The 13,214-nt window shown below is 38.7% G+C and overlaps 1 protein-coding gene across 7 annotated transcripts in view; it reads right to left on the reverse strand.

Annotated features, from left to right (window-relative positions):
* Nucleotides 1-232: 232 nt before the first annotated feature.
* The window catches only part of eps15l1a (epidermal growth factor receptor pathway substrate 15-like 1a), a 48,050-nt gene continuing 35,068 nt past the window's right edge, over nt 233-13,214 (reverse strand). For 5 of the 7 annotated variants that reach the window (XM_080292168.1, XM_080292166.1, XM_080292167.1 and 2 more), the window contains 3 exons: nt 12,022-12,115; nt 8,654-8,862; nt 233-695 (listed from right to left, as the gene is read on the reverse strand). In XM_080292168.1, the coding sequence (XP_080148294.1) occupies nt 549-695; nt 8,654-8,862; nt 12,022-12,115 (450 nt within the window). In that variant the 3' untranslated portion in view covers nt 233-548. Of the gene's footprint in view, nt 696-4,085; nt 4,103-8,653; nt 8,863-12,021; nt 12,116-13,214 lie in introns of all 7 variants that reach the window. The other 2 variants (XM_026147968.2, XM_026147976.2) reach the window with 2 other exon arrangements.

A 13,214-nucleotide genomic window follows, 5' to 3' on the forward strand; every position in this document is an offset into this window, starting at 1 on the left:
AGAAGTACAGGGGCAATTTCTTTGCTGCTGATTGTTACAACAAAAGAAAAGGTCATCTGCTCTTCTATTAATGACAGCAAGGTTTGTTTCCATATGGAGAGTGTAGCTTAAAAAACAAAACAAAGAAACATGAAGTGATACAAACTGTCGTGCAGCGATTAGCTAGTCTCCCTAATCGGTAAAACAACATTACCGTGTAGCTACTATGGGGCCTGTACACTCTTTCTACCAAGCAGCTTTCTTTCCACGTCTTTATATTTCAGTTCCCCTTTTCTTCATGTCAGCACCCGTTTTTCAATGATGTTTTGCAACCCACGATTCTGTTTTATTGTTTTTTTCTGTTTGCAGGGCCATCATCCAAACTCGTCTGAAAGTTTCTTGTTCTCTTCCAATCCAATAAAGTCACTGAGTGTGGAGTTCTGTGTGAGTGTGTGCAGTAATTAGTTCAGTGATGTGTTTCATGTCTTAATATTTCAGTCAGTCACCTTTGTCTGCAGGTTAGCCTCACTATGGCTATACAAGTATTCACATGTAGTGGGACCTCCAGGTCATGCATTGGACATCTCTGCTTTACTGAGGGCAATGGCCAGTTCCAGGTCCTCCTGTTCCTGCTGTCTGAGTCTCTTCAGCCGCTCACGTTCTGCACGCTCGCTTTCACGTTTAGCCCATTCTAATTGCTGAGCCTCGTTTCCAAACTGCAAAGAGAAAGATAGAGAGAGTGCGAGAGAGAGCGTTGAGATTTGCAGTATTGTGCAAAAGTCCTGTGCAGTCTTTCATTTCTTTATATTCTGCAAACAAAATGGAAAACAGATGAAGAGATTTATTGAAATGTGGAAACTTACTACAGTATATAAGTCAAAAACAGTTTGTGCAGTTCTAACCAGCTTGAAAGTTAATATTTGGTATGAACACCTTTATTCTTCGATACAGTCTGAACTCTCTTAGGCACCTTTCTTGTCATTTCTTCAAGTAGTCTTAAAGAATAGTTCTTAAAGCTTTCAAAGCTCTCAAAGCTCTGAAATGTGGATGCCAAACTGCTCCAGACTGTGGGGAGGCCAATAAGTGGCTGACAGCATTGATTGTTTTGTGTGTGGGACAGTGTGTGTGTTAATTGTCATGGCGAAAAAAAAACTAGCTGTCGCCAATCAGTTGCTTTCCAGATGGCATTTCATTGTGGATCAAAATCTGGTGGTTTTGCAGATAGCTGTAGAAGCTCACAGCGCCTTCTCCCATACTGGCAACCACTTGACTAAAAATTTCAGATCTAGATTAATCAGTCCATCACACACCGTTGCCACTGATTTTCAGTCCATTTCTTGTGCAATTTATCATACATCATGCTTTTATCCCTGTTCTCCTCAAGGGCTCCTAGACAGGCCCCCTTCACTGAGAAGATTTTTGATGAGGCTTCAGTGAATGGATGAACTGAAGAGCCAGATGTAGCCATCGGGTCCTGTGTTTTTTTCCAATTTTTTAAGGACTTGATTTTCAGATACTATTCATCTGCTGTAGACAGTGTATAGGCCTGCCACTTCTTATATAGTTGTCTGTTTGTCTAGTCTCCTCAAATTCTCTGCGCACAATGTGAAGATATGCCAAATTTTCCACTAATAGCATTTTGTTGGTGTCAAAAAGATAATTTATTTCTGTCAAACTGTGTTGTCTGATAGGCTGCTAGTAAAAATTGGAAATGAGTAAAAAAGCAGCAAATGTCCAAAGAAAAACTTTGAAAGACATTCAAGAGGGGCTGAGTAACCCAATAACTTGCTCAAGACCACTTTAAAAAGTGTTGGTCCTTGAAAGCAAAAGATATAGAAATGAGGCACGGCTCAAGACTTTTGCACAATAAATCCTTGTTTTTGAAACAATTCCTTTTCCACATAACAAGATCAGAGAAGACGTAAGCTGTGGCCAAAAGAACACAGATTTGTCCATCCACATACTTGGACATGTGTCCAGTGTTTAAGTTTGAAGAGTTTCCAACTTGAACAGTAACAAAGTCAATTATCAAACATATCAAAAATTAGAGGTAATTTAGAACCACTGTCAGATTGAAAACAGGATACTGATGGATACTGATTGGATATTGCACATTCGGTTGGTTTAGTACAGGGGTCAGCAACCTTTCACACCCAAAGAGCCATTTGGAGCCGGTTTCCACGCAAACGAAAACACTGGGAGCCGCAAATACTTTTTGACATCTAAAATGAAGATAACACTGTATATATTGTTTTTTACCTTTATGCTTTGTGTGAACAACTAAGGTGTGTTGCTTATGAAATCCTTGAAGTGCTAATGAGAAAATTACATTTTATTTATGTAATTAACACATTTTGAACTCTTAAAGAAATATAACAAAAGGAAAGACGCCCAGCTGAACTAAAATAATCCAGCAAACAAAAACTGCTTTGAGCCGCCACCCTCATATCGCCTTTGGGCTTTTGGAGCCTTGACCTGACTTTTAAAAAGTAATTGGAAAAAAAGCACTATGCTGCTAAAAGATGAAAAATAGATATTTGCAAAATTCTGCCTAAATATGTATTTTACCTGGTTAATGTGTGTGGCGGGGCGTGGTCTGCAGCGCCGCTGCAGGGGAGGCGGACGCACCTGAGCGGCACCCGCAATCACGCCTCGCCGCCTTAACGTCTGTGCTATCTATGCTGTTGTGTTGGTGTGTGTCGGGCTGTGAACTGAAAAGCTACAGCCGGCTGTATGCATACAGCAACCGTGTGTGAAAAGTGGTCAATAAAGAGATGCTGAAAAGCATGTTCATGGAAACAGCGTCGGGTCTGCCGTGATATGTTTACAATGGAACTTCTGCTCCTGAACCTCTGCGCACAGCATCTGCAAATCAGGGCTGTACGAAGTCACTTTCATCTTTACGCAGGACTGTAAGCTGTCATCTGTGAGGCGTCAGCGGTGTTTGTCTTTAACATTGTTCACAGTGGAGAACAGCTGTTGACATAATGTGGATCCGAAGATCCATAATTGGTCTACCTGGGGTTGAAAGTCTCGATAAATGCACGGCGTTTCGGCGGGTACACCGGCTTCCGCGAGTGTGACGCTTATTTTGAGTGATGAAAAAATAATAGAATATAATTGTATTTTTATATTTCAAAATCACAATAATCTTCCAATTTAGAACTACAAGTTAAAAAAGAACTAACATAAATAAATTACACTTCAGCTAAATACTTCTAATTTATTTTCCCAAACCACACGGAGTCGCGCTATAAGGACTAAAGAGCCGCATGCGGCTCCGGAGCCGCAGGTTGCCGACCCCTGGTTTAGTAGAACTGACATGTATTAGCACTTGGATGCAGAACGATGCAAACATTTGGATGGAGGAACATCTGAACCACTCCAACCACTTAAGATTAAAACCATTTTCTGCTGAGGAGAAGCTTCTCAGTTACCATTTTCACAAACTAAGATTTTACAGAGGTACATCTTAACATCAAGTATTGAAAGCAAAATGTGCAAATTTGGTCTTTCTGGTTAAACTACAGTAAAGAAACAATAGTGAAATAAATCAAGAAGGAGAAGAAGAAATAAGTGGAACTTTAGAGGAGTAAAAATCTCAACTTTGATTTGATGATTCCAGATGAGAGAATTTTCATTGTAGTCTTGTCTAGTCAAAATAAAGTTGATTAGCCTTGAATGTTTGACCATCAGATGATCTGATATCAAGAATAAACCCAGTTGAGATGGTGTAAAACATTTTGACATGCAGATTGAAGAAAATGCATATGTGAGAAGTTTCAGGCGAGTGTGTAAATAGGTGACAAAGGAATACAAACTAGCATATGTGTCCAAACCTTTACCTAGTGATACCATTTTAAAAATCTGCTTGCAGGGTCTACAATAACCTTTAAAAGTAGCGACTCTCTGCCCTTTGTTATATGTATACAGCACTTTTCATATAATAAATTAAAAACAGTTTCTGTATTTTAGTTTAGCAACTAAAGCTCTTGCTATTACTGTACATCTGAAATCCTTGTCTTACTCTTCAACAAATATTCAACAACATTTTCAATAACACTTCCCAAATGATCATTTTATGTGAATGTAATAGTGCTTCTTACCTTGACTTTGTCAGGTCCTGTTAGAGAGTTGGATTATAGAACAGAGAAGTTAATAACCAAAAACACTAAGCTGGTTACACCACACAACAGCAAACAGACAATGTAAATGGATACTGGCCAAGTTTCTGTGCAGTCCATTTTGAAAAACTATTTTTAGCGATTTGTTAGTAATTTATTTTTAGATCAAGTGATTCTACTAGCATTCGAATACTAGACAGTTTATAAAAAATCATATAAAATCAGTAATTCTTAAACTGATAAAAGGTATTGAAGCTAAAGTAAAAAACTAAGACAGATGGACTGTGAAGAAACAGAATGCCAGTGAATCCCTTCAAGCAGGAATGTGTAACACAAAGATCTAAGCAAAGCTTAACAAGACCTCTACAAGAAAAGATGTGACATGCAGAGAGTGAGAGAAAGTAGATGACAAATCTGTATCTGAGTATTTTAAACACCATGTAAATGATGAGTTTTGGCAGATGTAACAGTCATCTACTAAAAGCAAAGTGTGCTATGCCTTTAGTAGATGACTTTTTAAAAAACTATTTTTAATTTAAGAAGGAAGTACAGGTCCTTGTGTTGGTGCTGCAGTTGCCTGATTTTGGAAAAGTGGAAATAAATGTTGTAAATCAAGTAGAACAGTCTAAAGCTAACATACCTTCATGTAAAGGTCCCCTTACCAGAGGGCTGGAATAAAAGTGTTGTCTGTAGTAGATTTAGTATAGTAGTTATACCAATATTAGATCCAAGAACCATTCAAATTTATAATGGTACATCATGGTTCAAATAATGTCTGGATGGCCAAACACCAAATACTTTACAAATTTTATATGAACTGTGATGTTTTTCAGGAGACATATGTCTTAAGTAAAGCGAAGTATTAATCTACAATTTAACGAGTAAAGCTGTGAATGTAGGTTAGGTTGCATTGACAGATCATGAGACACTGTTCTTAGCTGCAGTGTCAGGTTGAAGATAGACATGGAAGTAGATGCATGAGAATAATGAGAAAACCTAAAACAGTAATGGAAGACAAAGACATGCATTACAAGAATAAGCAGTTAATATAAAACACTTATCAAAGTAGTTTAACAAAGGCGGTAACATAGCAGCAAACATCAAGAGTGTGCAGGGCAGACAGACTCAAGAGCTGATAGTTGAGTAGTGATACTGTGGTGTCTCGTGTTCAATAGATAATTCCAACAGAAAATTTGAACTGAGTTGTCAACCAATCTGACAGAAAAGTTATTCCAGGCTTAAAATAGAATAAAAGGTGTTAGGTTATCTGGGGATTTAAAAATGGATTTGTGTTTGTTGTTCTAGTCTCAGTGACTCAATTAATTCAGAGTAACACTCGTGATAAAAACAGATCTACCACAACTGATATAACCCATTTGCCTCTGTGAAGGTCTTGGTAAACCCTGAAAACACCTATGATATTCTTCCTGCCAAAACAAAAAACCACACAAAGTGCTGACACCCTTTCCTGCACAACATGAAATTTAGACTCTCTGCAGTGCAGTTCTGCAAGCCTTACAGTGTCAATACCAAACTGTAATTTCTAAAGCCAGTTTATATAGTGCCATGGCAGAGGGTGGGGTAAATTTAAAGGCTTTGATTATTTGGTACAGTTAAAGTGGGCTTTTGAGATACTTAGATACAGACATAAATAGCTGTTCTGTAATTACACTTTAGTTCTTTTAATTAGAATTTAGATCTTTTCCAACAAAAATGAGGGCTATTAAGGATTCCTTTGATGGCTTCCAACAGTGGCAAACAAAGGTTTATAAGGAAAAACTCAGTTTTGAAAAACCGCAAATATTTTGGGATTTAGCAAGTCTTGTGTCTAGACTCTTCTGGACTCAGACCACAATAAGCCTGGCTTTACAAGATACAGGAGCCATCAAGCTGAAGGAGGAGTCCTATTGGGCTTGGATAGCATGTGGAACTCCGGTGACAGCTGCAACCCGGGCAGGAAAAACTTTGGTATGGGACAAGTTCAGTTGACCTGATGACACGCCTCTACAACACTGCTTGGTGATCCGAGGCAGTAACTCTGGATTAGCAGACTGGGGTGGTGGTTCCAATTTTTCAGAAGGGTAAGCGCAGGGTGTGTTCCAACTACAAAGGGATCACAATGCTCAACCTTCCAGGTAAGGTCTATGGCGGAGTAGTGGAAGGGAAAGTTCATTCGTTAGTCTCTTTATCATCTCAGGGATATTTGCGTTTGTGAGTTTGGCCCAAGTCTGCATGTGTTTTGTGAACCGGGGTTAAGGTCAGCTCTTCGTGGTGAAGAGAGAGCTGATGAAAGTGAAACTCTCAATTTAGCTCTCTATGTCCCTTTTCTAACCTGTGGTCATAAGTGATGATACATGCGGCAGAAATAATCTTTTCCGAAAGGTTGTTGGCCTCTCCCTTAGAGAGAGAGGGTAAGAAGTTCAGTCATTCCAGTGGAGCTCAGAATTCAGTGTGCTCACAATGAATAAGTTACCCTAACTTAGCTTTCTTAAAGGTTAAGAAGTGCTCACCCACCCCTACCCATGTTAACTACATTCTACAGTAGTACCATAGAAAGCATTTTGACTAGCTGCATCTCTGTGTGGTGTAGAGGCTGGAGAACTGCGAGTGGAGTGGTGAGGAAAGTGGAGAAAATCATCACAGCTGTCAGCCCTATTTGATCACTGTTCGAATACATATTATGGCAAGAACCATTCAGCTAAGTAAAAAGAAACAAGAGTCCATAATTACTTCAAGAACTGAAGGTCAGTCAGTCGGGAAAATTGGTAAATTGCTGGTGACACTCTTGGGGGTTATTCAAAACTGAAGCCACATTGAACCAGCATGGCTACCACAGCATCCTGCAGCAACATGCCATCCCAACCAGTTTGCGTTTAGTTGGACCGTCATTTATTTTTCAACAGGACAATGACCCAAAACACACCTCCAGGCTGTCTTAGGTCTATTTGACCAAGAAGGAGCATGATGGAGTGCTGCACCAGATAGCCTGGCCTCCACAGTGTGCTTGATACAACACATCTCATTCACACATACATTCATACAAAGACGTTTGTCTGAGACTTGCTTTCTAGCATTTATACTCCGATGAACGCATCAGGAGCAACTTGGGATGCAATATCTTTCCCAAGGACACTCTGGGGTGTGGACTGGACCACCACCAACCTTCTGATTAGCAAATGACCTGCTGAGCCACACAACCAAATCAAAATGTAATGCTACCACCAGTCTGATTGTCAGAATACAATAAATTCTAACGGGCTGCCCAAAGAGCAATCAGACGAACTGGCTTCTGAAGGTTGCAAGAAATATCGGGCGCATTGTGAAATATATAAGATGGGTATCCATCCATCCATCCATCCATCTATAGTATATATATTAATAGTTTAATCATTCCATTGTTTAATTTAAAAACATGACTTTTTACCCTCTTATTCTAGTGTACCTCCCTTTAAGTACTTGTAAGTAAATATTATTAAATTCTATTTAATTACAGGGAAACTTCACCATTAGTCATAGTGTTATCACAGCTTTAACTTTCAGCAGCAAGAACACTTCTTTTATTATCTGTTGGTACAACTATTAATTACAATATTCGGGAAAAAATTTTCACCATGAGTGGCAGCAATTTATATGTGTGCATACTGTACTATATGAATGTGGTAACAGTGTAAAGACAGCATGCTCTTAAGATTTTCAGCCACAATTTGGGAGCTGTGAGGTGGTTAAAGAGTCTGTGCATTTATGAGAGAACTGTAATTCCTGTCATACGAAGAATAACAATGGATGACAGAGGACAATGCTAAGGTCATTTTGATGCTTACATTAAGCCTGTAAGGCATATAGATATAACTTTTACGGAGGTATAACTTGTGGATGTTTTTTTAAAGCTGTGAGATGTAAGTAACTATAGTAATATAGTTAATAATAGATCTGACGAATAATAATAAGAGTGCCAGATGAAAGAGGATAATGCTGGCTTTGTTTATTTATGTATTTGCTTTAGATGTATATGTTATACATATAGAGAGAAGATTTCTGCATGAAAGAGAAATTCATTTCTTTATTTCATTTTGAATGTCCATAGTGTCAACATCATTTACAGCTCCTGATAAGCAGCTCTAAATTTTGTTACCAGCTTTTTTTGTACACCTAACACACTGTCAGTCATCAAAGCTATAAAGTCCATCCATATGAAGAATGAAACATGGGGTGAAAGGCTATGTGGGTGTTGTTCACATGGTGAACGAACAACAGCTGTGCTGAATTGCTTTAAAGCTGCTGTTTAAATGGTCCTGAGAAACATACGACACAGTGACAACCATACACACCCAAAGGATGACGGGTTTTTGTCTCATTGGGATTCTAAATTACTGTACACTCTGCTAAGTCTTGTGCTTCAACAGCACTTTTGGCACTCATCAGTCTTCATCAGGATCCTTCCATTGCAGTAAAATGAAACCTTGTAATTGTGGTAGTGTGGCTCTTTGCACTGAGCTGTGACACCTGTTGTGCACACTGACAGTTAAACAGTATCACTCATCTCAACTTACAGAATTGAAGTCTGTAAAACCCAAAGTAGAGCCTTTAGTGGGTTTACTTGATGCTGAGGATGAGACAAAAGGGTCTTTGCCGCTGAATGGGTCTCCCAGGCCCTTTTTACTCTGAAAAGGGTCAATGACCTCGCCACTGAACGGTTTGAAAGGATCACAGGGTTTGGAAGAGTCAGATGAACCAGTCATGTTCACTGGTGTGGTCTTACCTGAAGACATAAAAGAATAAAGGAGGTAAATATCATAAAGAGAAGAGTTTTCCTTTCCAGGTTATTTCACCATCAACATCAAGTTTTAGTTTTGATTTTAAACCACAACAAAAGCTTGCTGACGAAAAACTGATACAAGCAACAGGATCATAGCACTGATATAACTTTGTCATGCGATAAAAATTTGAAGAACTACAAGAAAGTATCATTTAGACAAGCATTTACCTAAGGACTATTAAAAAGATGTCAAAGTGAAAGATAAATTAACTAGGTATACAGGTTGAGTGAAACCTGAGAGATGTCATGACTCATAAAAATGGCCAAGGTCAGATCACAAACAACTATGCTGACAACAAAAGATCTGATTTTGTGTGCTTTTCATAAAACCATGCATATTCAGAATCAGAATCAGAATCAGAATACTTTATTGATCCCTGGGGGAAATTATTTTTTGTTACAGTGCTCCATTTTAAACCAACATTAAGACAAGACAGACAATACGCTAACTAAGAATAGTACAATATATACATATATATACATACATACATACATACATAAGTCACTCATAAATAAATAGTTGGAAAAGAAACATGTGTGTATTAAGAGCTGGTTCACATAGTTCTTCTCATGACCTGCTTAACCTCCAGTGTCACCTCAAAGTTACCTGCCAGCTTTGAAAGCCACACAAGTTTCACATCCACACACAGCACACTATACAATTCAAATCAGGTCCCAGTGCAAACCGTTAACAGTACTACATTCTCAAGAGAACGGAAACACATGAAAACAGCTGTCATAGGAAAAAACACAAGCAAAGGACCACACCCAGTAGACAAAAACCAAAAGTAGTGACCTATAACCCACAAAACGATTTTCAACGGTTTCCTAGTAAATCACTTGGTTTGCTTTCTACCCATGTTACCCAATGCTGGTTCCCCAATTTACCACCTAGATGAACAGACCAGTGCCCATGTTCAGAGAGTATGCATAATCAAAGCTGTTAAACTATACATTTAAGACTAGGGATGATTAGTTTCTTGTTAACTTAGCTCTGTAAAACATCATAATAATGACGCCGGGAGAGTAATTAAAAACATTCTCACACACATTTTTACTTGAAAACAGAAAGCAATTCTTTTTATTGAAATTATTCCATATTTAATTATGTTAACTTATTAGTTGTTTCACTTCTACAGAAATCATTCAGACTAAATATATCTGTTTTCTTAACTTTAAATTCGTTGCATACTAGGATCCTTGCACTGACTATTCAGTATAACTTTTGACTTCCAGAATAAAAAATGCACTGTTGTCCACGAGGACTAAACTATCCAACACTTAACACGATCTTCATTTAAAATGGCAGTTAATCAGTCTCAATAACGCAGTAATGCTAAACCACATGAGCAACCACAAAAACAAACAAAAATGCTAGTAGCAGCAAGGAGTGGAACTTGGGGTGGACAGGGGATCCTGGGAACATTAAGACTTCGTTAACTTGCTGTGGAGGTGCTAAACCACATGCATCACACAACACACACATATACCTTTAGTCCCATTACCCAGATAACCCCTGAGCAGTTATCTGGGTAATGGTGAGTTCATTTCACACTAAACACTGAGCAAAAGTGCACGCCTGGCGATCAGTTATTCCTCTTTCGATAAACTGCATACATGGACGCACACGCACACACACACTTGAGAAACCACAATTATGAGCTCCACCCTGTTTTAAAATATTTTGCTACACTTTTCACATCTAATTTCAATGTTTACCAGAAGATTGTACATGCAACATGCAGCATTTAATGAACCAAAAACAATATTTTGTATTTCACACAAATCTGCCCTCGGTTATATAGTTTACACTTCATTAAGCAATGAAAATAACAGAGAATAAACAGGTGTGAAGACGGGTTAGGTTTAGGATAAGGTAGAAAACGTAAAGACCATTAATTAAATATTTAAAGATATTGTTTAAGAAGTTCATAATATTAATTAATATTGTTAACTTATTAAATTGCAAAAGAGTTTTGATGCTTTGCCACTGCACACAGCTTGCAGTCTAAAGAATGCCCTTCTCTGAACAACTCACCCACACATAAATACTCGCGTACAAACACATCAAGGAAAGAGAGAGGAAGTATGTCAGGGTGTGTCTGCAAACAACAGGCCAACCAAACCACACATCATGTCTCTTACGACATCACCTTCACATGTTCATGCACACAAACAACACAGCATTTGTAAGCAAGGATGAAATCTACACAAAAACCCAAGACAGTAGATTAAGGTGTCAAAGATAAGAAATGAATCAATAAATGCATTTTTTTCATGAATACTGGAGGTTGTTTTTTTTTTTTTAAATCTTTTTAGCTTCATGTATTGTTTATTTACTATCTGCCATTCCTTATAATAAATAGCCCTAACTGATGTTTCTGTATTAAACTGTGTTACCATTTCATATTATATAAACACAATTCATTAGATTTCATTTTATTTTTAATAGTTTAAGCTACTCTTTCTAAATGGCTTTATCAGTGTCACTGCCTGATCCATATTGGAAACTGAATTTCTTGTGTCTCTCATTTGAAAGCGATATTTTTCTTTAAATTTTCCTCTCAAAAGCAATGTTATATGGAACCGTAGGCTAAATTGTACTTGTTTTTTGTAAAGACGTCATCTTTGATTTTAAGGAGGATTGTTTTTATTCCAGGTAATTTCTTCACTGTCTTTTTATGTGTGAAAGAAAGCACGATTTGAAATCATGCCTGATGTTGATAACTAGACAAACGGATGGATAAAATGTGTTTAGTGTGGCTTTAAAAATACAATGCTTGTAAAGTTATGGAGAGCTGTAATTACGGGCATGGCAGTGATGCGGAAATCACACTTAGTAAAACCCCAAATTTATGCTGGTTTGAGATATAGGAGCTAAAGTCCCACTTCCTTTTTGGTGTTCAGCCTCACTCACCACAGTAGATTCTCACAGACATTTTTGTTAGTCTTCACTAAAAGATTCAAATTCTGCCCAGGTGTTCTTTACCAAACGAAAACAGTTCAGGTCAAACACCTACAAATAATAGTATTAACAGTATTCTTGTATAATTCTGGCACCTTTCTAGGCCACCTCAAAAGCCTACACAGTGTGACACTCACCACTGGGTGGTTTGGGTCTGGGGGGAACACTTTTCTTTGGAGGCAGAGCCGGCATGTCATTCTTCCTGCTGAATGGGTCATCCACAAACACTGGCTGGAAAAAATTTGAGAAAAGGAATGTGTCATTTTGAAACAGAATCATCATGCTGAAAAAGAAATACAGGCCATTAGAGTTCTGAGTCTTTACTTCTTAAATATGATTAACAACAGCATCACATGAACACCATCCAGAATTGGAGATTATCTATCGGAATTTCAGGAGTGGGACCACGCCTCCAAACACGCTCCTTCTGGTTGTCAACTATATAGGTTCCCCCAGTTCTGCAAGCTGTTCATTCTCGTTTACGTGCCCCACCCTCCCTCCTTGTTCTCAATTCTTTAACTTCTTCACTCCTATTTAGCACACGGGGATCTGCCAGGCCCGGGAGCCGTCGCCAGTCCCCTTCGATGCCTTCCCCAAACCGCAGCTCAATTCATGTCATGCATACCTACTAAAACGCTGTCAAACCTAAAATGAGGAAGTGGGCCCAGCAAGTGAAATACAGTGGGGCAAAAAAGTATTTAGTCAGCCACCGATTGTGCAAGTTCCCCCACTTAAAATGATGACAGAGGTCAGTAATTTGCACCAGAGGTACACTTCAACTGTGAGAGACAGAATGTGAAAAAAAAAATCCATGAATTCACATGGTAGGATTTGTAAAGAATTTATTCGTAAATTAGGGTGGAAAATAAGTATTTGGTCACCTCAAACAAGGAAAATCTCTGGCTCTCACAGACCTGTAACGTCTTCTGTAAGAAGCTTTTCTGTCCCCCACTCGTTACCTGTATGAATGGCACCTGTTTGAACTCATCATCTGTATAAAAGACACCTGTCCACAGCCTCAAACAGTCAGACTCCAAACTCCGCCATGGCCAAGACCAAAGAGCTTTCGAAGGACACCAGGAAAAGTATTGTAGACCTGCACCAGACTGGGAAGAGTGAATCTACAATAGGCAAGCAGCTTGGTGTGAAAAAATCAACTGTGGGAGCAATCATCAGAAAATGGAAGACATACAAGACCACTGATAATCTCCCTCGATCTGGGGCTCCACGCAAGATCTCATCCCGTGGGGACAAAATGATCATGAGAACGGTGAGCAAAGATCCCAGAACCACACGGGGGGACCTGGTGAATGACCTGCAGAGAGCTGGG

The sequence above is a fragment of the Astatotilapia calliptera genome, chromosome 17, assembly GCF_964374335.1.
Source record: "Astatotilapia calliptera chromosome 17, fAstCal68.1, whole genome shotgun sequence".
In the NCBI taxonomy this organism is placed as follows: domain Eukaryota; kingdom Metazoa; phylum Chordata; class Actinopteri; order Cichliformes; family Cichlidae; genus Astatotilapia; species Astatotilapia calliptera.